General features: G+C 41.9%; 1 protein-coding gene across 1 annotated transcript in view; it reads left to right on the top strand.

Annotated features, from left to right (window-relative positions):
- LOC121541565 (high affinity cAMP-specific and IBMX-insensitive 3',5'-cyclic phosphodiesterase 8B-like) overlaps window positions 1–15,069 on the top strand; it is a 105,230-nt gene extending 90,161 nt beyond the window's left edge. Inside the window, exons 20-22 of the mRNA XM_041850657.2 lie at window positions 3,626–3,793; window positions 7,938–8,067; window positions 11,694–15,069. Coding sequence (XP_041706591.2) covers window positions 3,626–3,793; window positions 7,938–8,067; window positions 11,694–11,803 — 408 coding nt within the window. The 3' untranslated portion in view covers window positions 11,804–15,069. The remainder of the gene's footprint in view (window positions 1–3,625; window positions 3,794–7,937; window positions 8,068–11,693) is intronic.
- The last annotated feature ends 2,117 nt before the right edge of the window (window positions 15,070–17,186 follow it).

The raw sequence follows: 17,186 nt of genomic DNA, 5'->3' as shown, positions 1-17,186 counted from the left end.
ATAATCTCCCTCGATCTGAGGCTCCACGCAAGATCTCACCCCGTGGGGTCAAAATGATCACAAGAACGGTGAGCAAAAATCCCAGAACCACACAGGGGGACCTAGTGAATGACCTGCAGAGAGCTGGGACCAAAGTAACAAAGCCTACCATCAGTAACACACTACGCCGCCAGGGACTCAAATCCTGCTGCGCCAGACGTGTCCCCCTGCTTTAGCCAGTACATGTCCAGGCCCGTCTGAAGTGTGCTAGAGTGCATTTGGATGATCCAGAAGAGGATTGGGAGAATGTCATATGGTCAGATGAAACCAAAATAGAACTTTTTGGTAAAAACTCAACTCGTCGTGTTTGGAGGACAAAGAATTCTGAGTTGCATCCAAAGAACACCATACCTACTGTGAAGCATGGGGGTGGAAACATCATGCTTTGGGGCTGTTTTTCTGCAAAGGGACCAGGACGACTGATCCGTGTAAAGGAAAGAATGAATGGGGCCATGTATCGTGAATTTTTAAGTGAAAACCTCCTTCCATCAGCAAGGGCATTGAAGATGAAACATGGCTGGGTCTTTCAGCATGACAATGATCCCAAACACACCGCCCGGGCAACGAAGGAGTGGCTTCGTAAGAAGCATTTCAAGGTCCTGGAGTGGCCTAGCCAGTCTCCAGATCTCAACCCCATAGAAAATCTTTGGAGGGAGTTGAAAGTCCGTGTTGCCCAGCGACAGCCCCAAAATATCACTGCTCTAGAGGAGATCTGCATGGAGGAATGGGCCAAAATTGGGCCAGCAACAGTGTGTGAAAACCTTGTGAAGACTTACAGAAAATGTTTGACCTGTGTCATTGCCAACAAAGGGTATATAACAAAGTATTGAGAAACTTTTGTTATTGACCAAATACTTATTTTCCACCATAATTTGCAAATAAATTCATTAAAAATCCTACAATGTGATTTTCTGGATTATTTTTTCTCATTTTGTCTGTCATAGTTGACGTGTACCTATGATGAAAATTACAGGCCTCTCTCATCTTTTTAAGTGGGAGAACTTGCACAATTGGTGGCTGACTAAATACTTTTTTTCCCCACTGTATATATATACAGTGAGGGAAAAAAGTATTTGATCCCCTGCTGATTTTGTACGTTTGCCCACTGACAAAGACATGATCAGTCTATACTTTTAATGGTAGGTTTGTTTGAACAGTGAGAGACAGAATAACAACAACAAAATCCATAAAAACGCATGTCAAACATTTTATAAATTGATTTGCATTTTAATGAGGGAAATAAGTATTTGACCCCTCTGCAAAACATGACTTAGTACTTGGTGGCAAAACCCTTTTTGGCAATCACAGAGGTCAGACGTTTCTTGTAGTTGGCCACCAGGTTTGCACACATCTCAGGAGGGATTTTGTCCCACTCCTCTTTGCAGATCTTCTCCAAGTCATTAAGGTTTCGAGGCTGACGTTTGGCAACTCGAACCTTCAGCTCCCTCCACAGATTTTCTATGGGATTAAGGTCTGGAGACTGGCTAGGCCAATCCAGGACCTTAATGTGCTTCTTCTTGAGCCACTCCTTTGTTGCCTTGGCCGTGTGTTTTGGGTCATTGTCATGCTGGAATACCCATCCACTACCCATTTTCAATGCCATGGCTGAGGGAAGGAGGTTCTCACCCAAGATTTGACGGTACATGGCCCCGTCCAATCGTCCCTTTGATGCGGTGAAGTTGGCCTGTCCCCTTAGCAGAAAAACACCCCCAAAGCATAATGTTTCCACCTCCATGTTTGATGGTGGGGATGGGGTTCTTGGGGTCATAGGCAGCATTCCTCCTCCTCCAAACGTGGCGAGTTGAGTTGATGGCAAAGAGCTTGATTTTGGTCTCATCTGACCACAACACTTTCACCCAGTTCTCCTCTGAATCATTCAGATGTTCATTGGCAAACTTCAGATGGGCCTGTATATGTGCTTTCTTGAGCAGGGGGACCTTGCGGGCGCTGCAGTATTTCAGTCCTTCACGGCGTAGTGTGTTACCAATTGTTTTCTTGGTGACTATGGTCCCAGCTGCCTTGAGATCATTGACAAGATCCTCCCGTGTAATTCTGGGCTGATTCCTCACCGTTCTCATGATCATTGCAACTCCATGAGGTGAGCTCTTGCATGGAGCCCCAGGCCGAGGGAGATTGACAGTTATTTTTTGTTTCTTCCATTTGCGAATAATCGCACCAACTGTTGTCACCTTCTCACCAAGCTGCTTGCCGATGGTCTTGTAGCCCATTCCAGCCTTGTGTGTGTTCAATCATGTCCCTGACATCCTTGGAGAGCTCTTTGGTCTTGGCCATGGTGGAGAGTTTGGAATCTGATTGATTGATTGCTTCTGTGGACAGGTGTCTTTTATACAGGTAACAAACTGAGATTAGGAGCACTCCCTTTAAGAGTGTGCTCCTAATCTCAGCTCGTTACCTGTATAAAAGTCACCTGGGAGCCAGAAATCTTTCTGATTGAGAGGGGGGTCAAATACTTATTTCCCTCGTTAAAATGCAAATCAATTTATAAACATTTTTGACATGCGTTTTTCTGGATTTTTTTGTTGTTATTCTGTCTCTCACTGTTCAAATAAACCTACCATTAAAATTATAGACTGATCATGTCTTTGTCAGTGGGCAAACGTAAAAAATCAGCAGGGGATCAAATACTTTTATCCCTCACTGTACAGTACCAGTCAAAAGTTTGGACACACCTACTCATTCAAGGGTTTTTCTTTATTTTTACTATTTTCTACATTGTAGAATAATAGTGAAGACATCAAAACTATGAAATAGCACATATGGAATCATGTAGTAACCAAAAAAGTGTTAAACAAATCAAAATATGTTTTATCTTTTAGATTCTTCAAAGTAGCCACCCTTTGCCTTCATGACAGCTTTGCACACGCAAAGCTGGACTGTTCTAGTGGAAAATAGTTGTATTCAGAGCATGTGACTGCAGTTTGAAGCCCTATCTGCCCTAGTGGGCAGCAGCATTTCTTGCCTGATTCTATCTCAGCTTTACCACTACTAAAAATAATATCACAAAGCAACAAAATAATTTGTGACTGCTAAATGACTAAAATGTAAATGTAAATGTACAAAACATTAAGAACACTCCCCCCTCCCAGCAGCGTTGCAGTTCTTGACACACTCAAAACAGTGTGCCTGGCACCTACTACCATACCCCGTTCAAAGGTACTTCAATATTTTGTCTTGTCCATTCACCCTCTGAATGGCACACATACACAATCCATGTCTCAATTGTCTAAAGGCTTAAAAATCCTTCTTTAACCTGTTTCCGCCCCTTCATCTACACGAATTGAAGTGGATGTAACAGGTGACATCGATAAGGGATCAGAGCTTTCACCTGGATTCACCTGGTTAATCTAAGTCATGGAAAGAGCAGGTGTTCCTAATGTTTTGTACACTCAGTGTATAATCACACACACAGTCATTTCCATGTAAAAGGACCCATGAACACCAACATCTGAAGTTTATAGGAGCATATCAAATGTAATGTCAAATGAAAGCTAAGCGTCTATATGTGTGTGTCTGCGTGTGTGTGTTAATGTGTCTCTGACCTTGTCTGTGTGTTTCTCTGTAACAGAGTGAAGGCAGTGACAGCGAGGGCCAAGCCAGCATCAGGAACAGCCCAGAGAACCGGCTGCTGATCAAGAGGATGATGATAAAGTGTGCTGATGTGGCCAACCCCTGCAGACCCCTGGAGCTCTGCATAGAATGGGCTGGACGCATCTCAGAGGAGTACTTCGCACAGGTGAGAGGGCAGTGTGTATAAATAGTTTTGAGGCAGGTCGTAGTACTCCGAACCAAAACTACAGCTAAATCAGCTCTGTTCAGAGTGGGAGAGTATGTCATAGTACAGTGAGGGAATTAAGTATTTGATCCCCTGCTGATTTTGTACGTTTGTCCACTGACATAGACATGATTAGTCTATAATTTTAATGGTAGGTTTATTTGAACAGTGAGAGACAGAATAACAACAACAAAATCCAGAAAAACGCATGTCAAAAATGTTATACATTTATTTGCATTTTTATGAGGGAAATGAGTATTTGACCCCCTCTCAATCAGAAAGATTTCTGGCTCCCAGGTGTCTTTTATACAGGTAACGAGCTGAGATTAGGAGCACACTCTTAAAGGGAGTGCTCCTAATCTCAGCGTGTTACCTGTATAAAAGACACCTGTCCACAGAAGCAATCAATCAGATTCCAAACTCTCCACCATTGCCAAGACCAAAGAGCTCTCCAAGGATGTCAGCGACAAGATTGTAGACCTACACAAGGCTGGAATGGGCCACAAGACCATCGCCAAGCAGCTTGGTGAGAAGGTGACAACAGTTGGTGCGATTATTCGCAAATGGAAGAAACACAAAATAACTGTCAATCTCCCTCGGCCCAGAGCTCCATGCAAGATCTCACCTCGTGGAGTTGCAATGATCATGAGAACGGTGAGGAATCAGCCCAGAACTACACGGGAGGATCTTGTCAATGATTTCAAGGCAGCTGGGACCATAGTCACCAAGAAAACAATTGGTAACACACTACACCGTGAAGGACTGAAATCCTGCAGCGCCCGCAAGGTCCCCCTGCTCAAGAAGGCACATATACAGGCCCGTCTGAAGTTTGCCAATAAACATCTGAATGATTCAGAGGAGAACTGGGTGAAAGTGTTGTGGTCAGATGAGACCAAAATCGAGCTCTTTGGCATCAACTCAACTCGCCATGTTTGGAGGAGGAGGAATGCTGCCTATGACCCCAAGAACACCATCCCCACCGTCAAACATGGAGGTGGAAACATTATGCTTTGGGGGTGTTTTTCTGCTAAGGGGACAGGACAACTTCACTGCATCAAAGGGACGATGGACGGGGCCATGTACCGTCAAATCTTGGGTGAGAACCTCCTTCCAGCATGACAATGACCCAAAACACATGGCCAAGACAACAAAGGATTGGCTCAAGAAGAAGCACATTAAGGTCCTGGATTGGCCTAGCCAGTCTCCAGACCTTAATCCCATAGAAAATCTGTGGAGGGAGCTGAAGGTTCGAGTTGCCAAACGTCAGCCTCGAAACCTTAATGACTTGGAGAAGATCTGCAAAGAGGAGTGGGACAAAATCCCTCCTGAGATGTGTGCAAACCTGGTGGCCAACTACAAGAAACGTCTGACCTCTGTGATTGCCAACAAGGGTTTTGCCACCAAGTACTAAGTCATGTTTTGCAGAGGGGTCAAATACTTATTTCCCTCATTAAAATGCAAATCAATTTATAACATTTTTGCATTTTTATGGATTTTTTTGTTGTTATTCTGTCTCTCACTGTTCAAACAAACCTACCATTAAAATTATAGACTGATCATGTCTTTGTCAGTGGGCAAACGTACAAAATCAGCAGGGGATCAAATACTTAATTCCCTCACTGTATGTCATAGCAGCTTTAACAATTCTTGTGCGGACAGAGTCTGCAGCTGGCAATCCTGACCTTAACAACTGCCTACTCCGCTATCTGTGTGCACCTATAGATCTGTTCCCTACCTTCTCTCCCTGTCTCTATCTGTCTCTCTATCTTGTTCCTCTCGCATCTCTTTGTTCTCTCTTTCTCTCTTTCTGCCTCTATCTCGCTGTCTGACCTTCTATCTATCTGGTAGGATACGGTGTGGGAAATGCATTTGTGTTGTCCCATACGGAAAAAATATGTTTGTATGGGACAAAAATATATTTTCGATTTTAAAAACGTAGGATACATGTGAAATATTTTAAATTGGCCAAATAATGTATTTTAAATATATATATTTTTTAATACATTCAACATGTATTACGGAATGTATTTAAAATTTATATATAAATGTATGTAAAAATGTATATCACAATATATGTTAAATGCATCGGGAAAAGTATTGAATGTATTTCAAAATACATTCTGAAATACATACAATTATGTATTTAGAATATATTTTCTCATGTATTTATCGATATATTTGGTAAATATATTTTAAAATGTAATTGGAAATGTTTTGTTAAATATATTCCAACATGGATTTAAATGTATTTGTAAGAAATATATATTTTTATTCAAATGTATGGCAAATAGCTCAAGACCCAAATGTCCTCGAATGACCCAAATTAAGAAGAAATAGTGTGTCATTATACATGTTTACTCATAACTTTGGGTCCCAAACCATAGTTTAAGAAACCCTGTTCTAATAGGCTGCGGTCACTACAATATATTTTGCCAAAATGCATTTTTATTGTACTTGACACATACCAAAAGCATACTAAAAGCACTAACATGCATTTAAATGACTACAAAAATGACAACAAACATGATACATTATCGGTCATGTAGTGACTCCATGTCTTTCATGTGCAAATGTCAAATATACAAACAAACTTGACGAGAGCATTCCAACCAACGTCCAATGAGCAGAACTTCCACGAAATGTGTGCTTTTTGCGTCCCTTTGATATGTTAAGTAGAAATTAAGCACCAATATAGAATTTTAAAAGCCTGTTATATGAAATGAAGTGCGCTTTAATATAGACCACATGGAGAAGTCATTAACTTTTATTTTCAATATGAAAAAAGACTTACATTTGTGACTTCTAGGAAGATTTTAACCCACTAATCCCCAAAAAGACTTTTCACCATCATTGTAAAGCCATAGTTATTCTGTTGCTTTGACAAAGTTATTTATGAAGATTATTATTTATTTCATGTTATTAGTGATTCATTTACATCTGTCCCTCATTTTAAGGTCCAGCCTGTTACGTGAACTGAACTCTCGTTTTAATATGGTGAAACTATTCATTTAAAAATATTTATTACAAAAGAAACATTGAACATCTAATAGTCAAATCATAGTGTAAAGCAGGTGAGCTGTTTCAACTCTTTTTGGCCATTTTCAGATTTTTTGTGGTGAAAAACTGAGCGGGTCGAGCATAACACGTCAACCCTGTTACCCGTAGATAGACAGGCTAGTAATGCTTTACCAACTGAAAAATGTGTGTGAATCTTACATTCAACTGCCTCTCCCTGTTGCACACAACAAGCTTCCATTCCCTGTCACAAGGGGATACATGGCTGATTTAACTAGTAATTACCAGTTGGAGGGCCGTTCAAGTGGATTTATCCCAGATGTGGTAAATTCCCATTTCTCACTTGGTTATTTACGCAACATAACACTGCTAACCATTCACTGTAGAGCCGTATAATACCACTCATTGGACGCTACGACCTAGACCTACACTTTGACATATTGAGGAGTGTTGTACGATGTATAGTTTTTGTTTAAATAATAATAACAATAAGAAGAAGAAGAAGAAGAAGAAGAAGAAGAAGAAGAAGAAGAAGAAGAAGAAGAAGAAGAAGAAGAAGAAGAAGAAGAAGAAGAAGAAGAAGAAGAATAGAAACAGCTCAGTGGCCAACCTTGGGCATTAGATTTTTTAAATGATTGAATTAAGCTGAAGAGAGCCACTTACTTTTTTGAGATGGAAAAACTAGTTTTTTATGAAGTTGAACATGCTCTTTATGACAGAATGTAAAATGTTTGTGAAATTCAACGTTTTTATTCTTTTCTCACCATCACAATTTCAATTATATCACAGTTTTGGCTTGGTGGCCCAAAAAACCATCTCCATTGATCAATACATAAAGATTCATTTAAGAAGCCGAATTAGGAACCACTTTGGCCACCCTGTAGAATAGATGTCATGCCATGCATTTCTGGAACATTGTCAGGCATTACATGCATTTGAGGAAAGATGCAAATGTATCTACATGTATTTTAAAAAATAATAATCTGTATGGGGTGTGACTGTGTTCATATATCTCTTGTATACTACAGTGTGTGTGTGTGTGTGTGTGTGTGTGTGTTAACTTGTGTGTGTATCTATCCATGTATTTCAGACTGATGAGGAGAAGAGACAGGGTCTACCGGTGGTCATGCCTGTCTTTGACAGGAACACCTGTAGTATCCCCAAGTCTCAGATCTCCTTCATAGACTACTTCATCACAGACATGTTTGATGCCTGGGATGGTAAGAACACACACACACACCACACGCACACACACACACACACCACACGCACACACACACAGAGGACCCACAGGGAGGGGGGGGGGGAATATGGAATAGAACTTTCCCATGCCTTCCCTCCACTATTCTCCTCCTCTCTCCTGTCTTCTATTCCCTCCACCCCTGTAAAAGATGTCTTCTTTCTCATGTCACAGTGGAGCACAGTAGCCCAGAGGAAGGAGAGAGGGAGGGAGAAGGGGATGGAAGCCAGACATAGGGGTGAAGAGGAGGGATGGTCGGAGAAAGGGATGGGTCAAAGGAGGATAGCATACAGTTACTCCCCATTTCACCGTTTTCTGACGTTGGGGTGTTGCTGGAGGTTACCCCCCTCCCCCAGAGAAGAGAACACATGTGTTTACAGTCAATAAAACTGCTGATGTCACGGAAAGTTCCTAGAGGCCACTGGGACAGGGTGGGGAGGGGAGGGTATCCGGGGGCCGGAGGGGTTAAGTCAAGACGCAGTGAAGCAGGACCTACTGGACACACACACTCACTAGCACAGACACACATACACACAAAGTACTCACTAATTGGTCTTTTGACCAATCAGATCAGCTGTGGAAAAGATCTGTTGTAAAAAGATCTGACGTGATTGGTCAAAAGAACATCAGAATTGGGCTGCCTGTCTAAACGTAGCCTTTGTGCTTCTGTGTGTAGTTTTGTGACACACACACAAGCATATCGCACATACAGTGCCTTGCAAAAGTATCATCCCCTTTGGCGTTTTTCCTATTTTGTTGCATTACAACCTGTAATTTAAACAGATTTTTATTTGGATTTCGTGTAATGGACATACACAAAATAGTCCAAATTGGTGAAGTGAAATGAAAAAAATAACTTATTTAAAAAAATTCTAAAAAATAAATAACGGATAAGTGGTGCGTGCATATGTACAGTGGGGAAAAAAAGTATTTAGTCAGCCACCAATTGTGCAAGTGTTCCCACTTAAAAAGATGAGAGAGGCCTGTAATTTTCATCATAGGTACACGTCAACTATGACAGACAAAATGAGGAAAAAAGATCCAGGAAATCACATTGTAGGATTTTTTATGAATTTATTTGCAAATTATGGTGGAAAATAAGTATTTGGTCAATAACAAAAGTTTCTCAATACTTTGTTATATACCCTTTGTTGGCAATGACACAGGTCAAACGTTTTCTGTAAGTCTTCACAAGGTTTTCACACACTGTTGCTGGTATTTTGCCCCATTCCTCCATGCAGATCTCCTCTAGAGCAGTGATGTTTTGGGGCTGTCGCTGGGCAACACGGACTTTCAACTTCTTACATGCTTCTTACAAAGCCACTCCTTCGTTGCCCGGGCGGTGTGTTTGGGATCATTGTCATGCTGAAAGACCCAGCCACGTTTCATCTTCAATGCCCTTGCTGATGGAAGGAGGTTTTCACTCAAAATCTCACGATACATGGCCCCATTCATTCTGTCCTTTACACTGATCAGTCGTCCTGGTCCCTTTGCAGAAAAACAGCCCCAAAGCATGATGTTTCCACCCCCATGCTTCACAGTAGGTATGGTGTTCTTTGGATGCAACTCAGCATTCTTTGTCCTCCAAACACGACGAGTTGAGTTTTTACCAAAAAGTTATATTTTGGTTTCATCTGACCATCTGACATTCTCCCAATCCTCTTCTGGATCATCCAAATGCACTCTAGCAAACTTCAGATGGGCCTGGACATGTATTGGCTTAAGCAGGGGGACACGTCTTGCACTGCAGGATTTGAGTCCCTGGCGGCGTAGTGTGTTACTGATGGTAGGCTTTGTTACTTTGGTCCCAGCTCTCTGCAGGTCATTCACTAGGTCCCCCGTGTGGTTCTGGGATTTTTGCTCACCGTTCTTGTGATCATTTTGACCCCACGGGGTGAGATCTTGCGTGGAGCCCCAGATCGAGGGAGATTATCAGTGGTCTTGTATGTCTTCCATTTCCTAATAATTGCTCCCACAGTTGATTTCTTCAAACCAAGCTGCTTACCTATTGCAGATTCAGTCTTCCCAGCCTGGTGCAGGTCTACAATTTTGTTTCTGGTGTCCTTTGACAGCTCTTTGGTCTTGGCCATAGTGGAGTTTGGAGTGTGACTGTTTGAGGTTGTGGACAGGTGTCTTTTATACTGATAACAAGTTCAAACAGGTGCCATTAATACAGGTAACGAGTGGAGGACAGAGGAGCCTCTTAAAGTTACAGGTCTGTGAGAGCCAGAAATCTTGCTTGTTTGTAGGTGACCAAATACTTATTTTCCACCATAATTTGCAAATAAATTCATTAAAAATCCTACAATGTGATTTTCTGGATTTTTTTTCTCAATTTGTCTGTCATAGTTGACGTGTACCTATGATGAAAATTACAGGCCTCTCTCATCTTTTTAAGTGGGAGAACTTGCACAATTGGTGGCTGACTAAATAAAAAATGTCCCCACTGTATTCACCCCCTTTGCTATGAAGCCCCTAAATAAGATCTGGTGCAACCAATTACCTTCAGAAGTCACATAATTAGTTAAATAAAGTCCACCTGTGTGCAATCTAAGTGTCACATGATCTCAGTATATATACACTTGTTCTGAAAGGCCCCAGAGTCTGCAACACCACTAAGCAAGGGGCACCACTAAGCAAGCGGCACCATGAAGACCAAGGAGCTCTCCAAACAGGTCAGGGACAAAGTTGTTACAGATAAGGGTTGGGTTATAAAAACATATCCAAAACTTTGAACATCCCACAGAGCACCATTAAATCCATTATAAAAAAATTGAAAGAATATGGCACCACAACAAACCTGCCAAGAGAAGGCCGCACACCAAAACTCACGGACCAGGCAAGGAGGGCATTAATCAGAGAGGCAACAAAGAGACCAAAGATAACCCTGAAGGAGCTGCAAAGCTCCACAGTGGAGATTGGACTATCTGTCCATAGGACCACTTTAAGCAGTACACTCCACAGAGCTGGGCTTTACGAAAGAGTATAGAATTGTTATGCACGCTCAAGTTTTCAGTTTTTTTGTCTTATTTCTTGTTTATTTCACAATAAAACACCATGGGCGGCAGGTACACTATGGGCGGCAGGTAGCTTAGTGGTTAAGAGCGTTGTGCCAGTAACTGAAAGGTCGCTGGTTCTAATCCCCGAGCCGACTAGGTGAAAAATCTGTCGGTGCCCTTGAGCAAGGCACTTAACCCTAATTGCTCCTGTAAGTCGCTAAATGTAAAAAAACATATTTTGCATCTTCAAAGTGGTAGGCATGTTGTGTAAATCAAATGATACAAACTCCCAAAAAATCCATTTTAATTCCAGGTTGTAAGGCAACAAAATAGGAACATTTGATTTTTGGGGGGTTAATACTTTCGCAAGCCACTGAAAGCACTCACACAGCAGGTTTTAATTCATCGGGGACATGGCTGGGTTGTTGTCAGGTGGTTGCCAGGTCAGGCTCATGTAGAGGGGTAACAAATGAGTTGGAAACTAGGAAGTAAACAACAGACACACACACTGCCTGAGACCCAGTTGCCCCAGCTGTCATTTCCGCTGGCTCATATGTTTGTGTGTGTGCATGTGTGTGTTAACCTCACACTCTCATGTGTCCCCCAGCCTTCGCCAGTCTACCTGGCCTCATGGAGCACCTGTCAGAGAACTACAAATACTGGAAGGGTCTGGACGACATGAAGTGCAAGAGCCTGCGGCCGCCCCCTCCTCCGTGACCCCTCCATCCCTCCCTCTCTCCCCTTATCCCTCCATCCCTTCCTCTCACTGGGCTGGGGGAGACAGCGAATGTAGCCCAGCACTGGTATTAAGCCCCTCCCACTGTGATTCTACCCAGCTCCACACACACTGGACTGTACTGCAGTCTGCAGACCTCAGAGCCTGTAGACCTCAGAGTCTGCAGCTTCGAGCCCTGAGAAGAGACCAGGGGACTGACATACTGGCTGACAAATGACACCCCTTTCCCCATGTAGTGCTCTCCTTCTGTCCAGACATCCTTCCCATCCCTAGTTATCAGATGTTGCTTCAAACTGAAAAACTGATTTCAACCAGAGAATCATTATGATGCCCCGTGCCAAATGTAGCATGGGGGGCTCTGATCATAAGTAGTGCACTACATGGGGAATATGGTGACATTTGAGAATTGCCCATTCAGACTCTTCAGACCCCTCTGTGGTTCGTCTTGGGCCCCTAATGGGACTCTACAGCCCTCCTGACAATCTATCCCAGCCATCCGCACTTTAGCAGCTCAAAAACGTGTAACTTTCTCACACAATTGTTTTTTCCTGTGATGGTGTCTGTGCTCTATATCTGTTTATTTTATCTCAGGCAAGTGTCTGCTGTTGTTTGTCATATCTCTGATTTCTGTCCGTCCATGCTTGGTCCCTAAGGTAGTGTATGGTGATGTGTGGACCAAAGGTTTGCTGACACATGAACTACTTATACTGTAAGTACCAGGAATAAAAGAGGAGAGAGCACAGAACTAAAGTATGTAGAGAGAAACCTGTTCGCTGAATCACACACACACACATACACTGTACTTACTCTCCCGACCACACAGCCAACTTCTAAAACTGTAACTCAGCTCTCCTGGTTCTCCCTCCAGATGGAAGTATTAGGTAATATTGAGCTCTGATAAGCCCAGTTAGGCAGAGTAAAACAGAGACGTGCGTGTGTGTGTTAGTGTGTGTGCATGCGTGTGTTTGCACATGCCTGTGTGTGTGTGTGTTTGGCAGCAGACCCAGAGCAGTCAGCGGTCTGTGTTCGCTCCATACCTGGGAGGTTTACAGAGCAGAGCCCAACTGAACTGACTGCTGTAATATCTCTCTCTACGGGGGAAAACCAGAGCTTTACTCAGAGAGCCAGGCCTCACGGGCAGCTAGCCCACCACCAGGCTCCCCTCTGGGGCTAGAACCAGCCCTCACTCAGCCCCCTCTGGAACTCAGCTCCAGACATGGCTGTTAAAAGAGAACTCTCCTGTCAACACTGGGGCTTAGTGGGAACAGTATTAGAACAGTATTATAACTCTATTAGCAACAAGTTGGGGAAAAACAGCAGTATATATTAAGTACTGTTGATCTTTACAACTTATAAGCCACATCAGTGAATTATCTGAGCAACAGCAGGCTAGTGTACTGTTTATGACAGCTTGCATTGAAGCTAGTCCTAATTCATTACTTTAAATGGGTCATAAAGTTCCAGTGAAACAGTACATCAATTTAAACATCAAAGGCACATTGAAGTGGACACATACTGTAGATAATTGCAATCTCCAAATATGAAGGAAACTAATTAGCATTGGCTAAGCAAGTTACTATTCCAAAGCACAACTCATTGATTTCTAACATTTCAGTTGTGCTGTGGTGTGCAGTGCAATAGTAGGAGTACATTTAATTTTCCAACTCTCCCTCCTGTCTGCCCGTAGTGTGTTGCTGGTCCATTGTAAAGTAGCATGGTAGTGTGGTCTGAGCAGAGAGCCACCTCACAAGAGCCTGATGAAACCACCTTGGGACAGACAGCATGAAATACTCGGCTGGCCCTGGCTCAATTTACACTCTATTCCCCATGTAGTGCACTACTTTTGGGCCAGAGATGTATGTGGTGAGAGACTGGCACACTTAGCTCTTGGGGCTTAAATAGATGTGTCTTAAAGGCACTCTATTGCCTACATAGCACACTACGTTTGACTACTCTAATCAAAAGTAGTGCACTATATGGGGTATATGGTGTCACTTTAGATTGACCCTGTTTTAGGATGCTCTCTGGGAAAAGAGCACTTTCAGCTCCCAGCACACTGTACTGCTACTTGGTTTGGTTCAGTTTTCAACTCTGGCTAGACTACTATTCAAATATGATTTGAAATGTCACTATCGTGAAACATGCTGTCCATCCCTTTCTCTTGTCATCTAGAATCACATTACTGTGTAGTTGTCTCCCTCCAGTGGTTGGCAGTGGGGAATGCAGTTTGTTAATTTCCTTGTGCAAAGCAGCATCCATACAAGACAGGCTTAAGTCAGAGGTGTTGTGAATGGGTGGTAAGCTTTGAGTTCAAAGTACGTGTTTGTGCGTGCGTGTGTGTAAATTCAACTGAGAAAATCGAAACTGTTGTACGTATTTAACCAAAGGCACAGTGATATTCTTTAAGGTGCCTTACTCTGATCCTCTCCTGAAACAGGGTTCAGAGTTCCGGCTTAATAATATAATATGCCATTTAGCAGACGCTTTCTATCCAAAGCGACTTACAGTCATGCGTGCATGGGTGGTCCCGGGGATCGAACCCACTACCTTGGCGTTACAAGCGCCGTGCTCTACCAGCTGAGCTACAGAGGTTTGTTTGTGTTAGCGAGCAGCTGAACAAAGATACTGGACTAAGCCATAGAGTACTTAACCTTACTATTCTAACCTGTATATTACGACACTGTAAACTACCTAGCTACTGCTGACTTCACCAACCCACTATCTAGTCTCCCGTGACTGTTCTCGATTGAGCCTAATCTATTTTCAATGAATTATGAATGTTTGTTGTAAAGTGAGTTTTGGTCAGATCTGATGTCACCCACACGCTTGTCGTCCTTTCTTTCTTTGAACCCCCAAAGATGAACTGTTTCTGCTGTAGAGCAGGGTGTGGCATCTACTATTATGTCATGTTAACCAGGCTCTCATTGGTCAGAGACTGGCATCAATGGGTATGGAGAACGTGCCAAACCCTTTCTTTATTTTCTATCGTTTCTCAGCAGAAAAACCAACAGATATTCTGCAAGCATTCATGTATATAAGCTCTATTTAAAAAAAAAAAAAATGTTTTTCATTATTTTGTGGTTATTGGCCGTGAAAAGGCAAACGTAAAATATAATAGAAATGTTTTACTGTATGTATTTTTGAAGGACTTGATGGTTTGATGCTTTTGTTGTGTATAAACCACCGGGCAGAAACTGGTTGCATCAACGTTGTTTCCACGTCATGAAAAAATAAAAATCTATCTCATGATGTTGAATCAACGTGAAAGATTGGATTTGCAAAAAGTCATCAACGTAAGGGAATTATATATATTTTTAAAAACTAAAATGTTAACATAAATTCAATTACATGGTGACATTTTTTGTTGATTTCACGTTGAATTCACTTTAGTTGACATCACAACCATGTGTAAATCCAAACTAGATGTTGAAATGACATCTGTGCCCAATGGGAAGCTATTCTTCTTGGATCCTCCAGTGTTTGGTGGATATAATTTCTGTCTTTTCTGGCCTCTGGCAGAGTACGCCTTCTTTTGTTGTTCTTTGTCGATACGTCTTTTAAAATACAGTTGTATCTTTAATTTGTGACATTCATTTGAGGCTTTAAAAAACAAGCCAGTGAGGGTTTACACATTGTTAAAATAACCATACAGACATTTGGCAAATAAATGTGTGACCAACTTGAAGACAACGCTTGAAGACAACGCTGGCTTAAATATGAACATCAGATAAAAATTGGAGACTTGAAACGCACATAATTTCACAAGTTGTAAAATCACTGAAACAACAAACATGTATAAGAAATATCAGTCACATCACACATTCACTACACTGATCAAACAGGCACATTGCATTACACGTCCATTTTCCTCAGAGACAGTGAAAGGATGATTCCACTAGAAACCAACAACATAAGAACACTTATGGAAAATGAATACATTCCACCCCTCTTTAAAACCTTAAAACCTATGACATTACATCATGGACATCATACCTGCACAGCATTTATCTTAATACGGATAATGAAAAAGGCAATACAAATCTAAAAGGACCAAAACAGTATTTTTCCCTTCCTTATAGGGGGGAGAGTAGGGTAAGTTGAGCCACCCTTGTTTCTAGGAAGAGGTCTGTGAAGGGAGAATCTACATGAAAAAAAAAAAAGTGGTAAGCAAGTTAGGTCCAAAAGACGATGTTCACCAAGTTAAATTAATTTATTGTGTTAAAGAGGTTTCATGATTCTTGTATCTAAACCAAAGTAGATCATTTAAAGATTGTTCTATACATCAGATTGGGTCTCTATAAGCTTCAATAAGGTCCTAAACCTAGCATGAAAGTGCATCCTTGTAGCTGTCTGTGCTAATATAGTCAAAATGTTTGCCTTGGGGTAAGTTAAGCCAATGGTTGAGCAAATTGAAGTGGTTTCTTCCCCGGCGCAATGCAAGACATTATCGCTGGGATATGAGGTAACAACAGGGCCTGGCCTATGTTAAAAGTGTTTGTTAGGTGTCTAGCCTGTCTTAAAAGACGCTTAACATTATTAAAAGACAAAAAAAGTGATTGTGTTGAATTGTGTTTGGGAAATAAAGACAAGACATGGTTTTAAAAAGAAAGGTAGTGGTAATATTTCATTCAGTACAGAAATTTGTAGGCAGCTTAACTTACCTGTCCTGTGGCTCAACTTACCCCATACCCAGGGTAAGTTGTGCCAAGAGACCACTTTTATGGGGGACAAGTTATGTTTTCACAACTGTAATGTTTACATGAATTCTGATTATTTCCAGAGATACAAAACATCCTGAAATATATGAAGATATCTTTGTTAGAAAGAATACTATATTTCCCTTGATGGAGTGATGCTGAATGTAAAAAATGGCTCAACTTACCCCACTCTCCCCTAAATGCAAAAAGAAAAGCCAACTCAGTAAATGTGATTTGGCTGAGTGTGTGATTGTGAGTGTTTAAACTGTGTGTTGACTGATGAGAGCGCTTCAAGAAGGAGGCGTCACAATGACAGACTCTGAGCTGTGGTGAAGTGATGGATGAAAAGACAGAGAAAGAGAGAGAAAGAAATAAAGAGAGCAAGAGAAAGAGAAAGAGAGTGAGAGAGTCTACAGCCCAGGCTCAGAGGAGCGTTTCAATCCACTTCAAAGCCAGGAGACAGCTGTGTAGCATTAGTAGAAGAGCTAGCCTAGCGACGTCACTGCCGTAATCTGTCACGCCAAGACCCCCTCTGATCACACCACTCCACTGACCTACACTGACTCCTGTACTGCACTGACTCACCTGAACTACACTGACTCACCTGAACTATACTGACTCACCTGAACTACACTGACTCCTGAACTACACTGACTCCTGTACAATG

This window comes from Coregonus clupeaformis, chromosome 27, assembly GCF_020615455.1.
Source record: "Coregonus clupeaformis isolate EN_2021a chromosome 27, ASM2061545v1, whole genome shotgun sequence".
Lineage (NCBI taxonomy): Eukaryota > Metazoa > Chordata > Actinopteri > Salmoniformes > Salmonidae > Coregonus > Coregonus clupeaformis.
The sequence above is the reverse complement of the archived record's forward strand: the minus strand, read 5'-3'. Positions and strand labels throughout refer to the sequence as shown.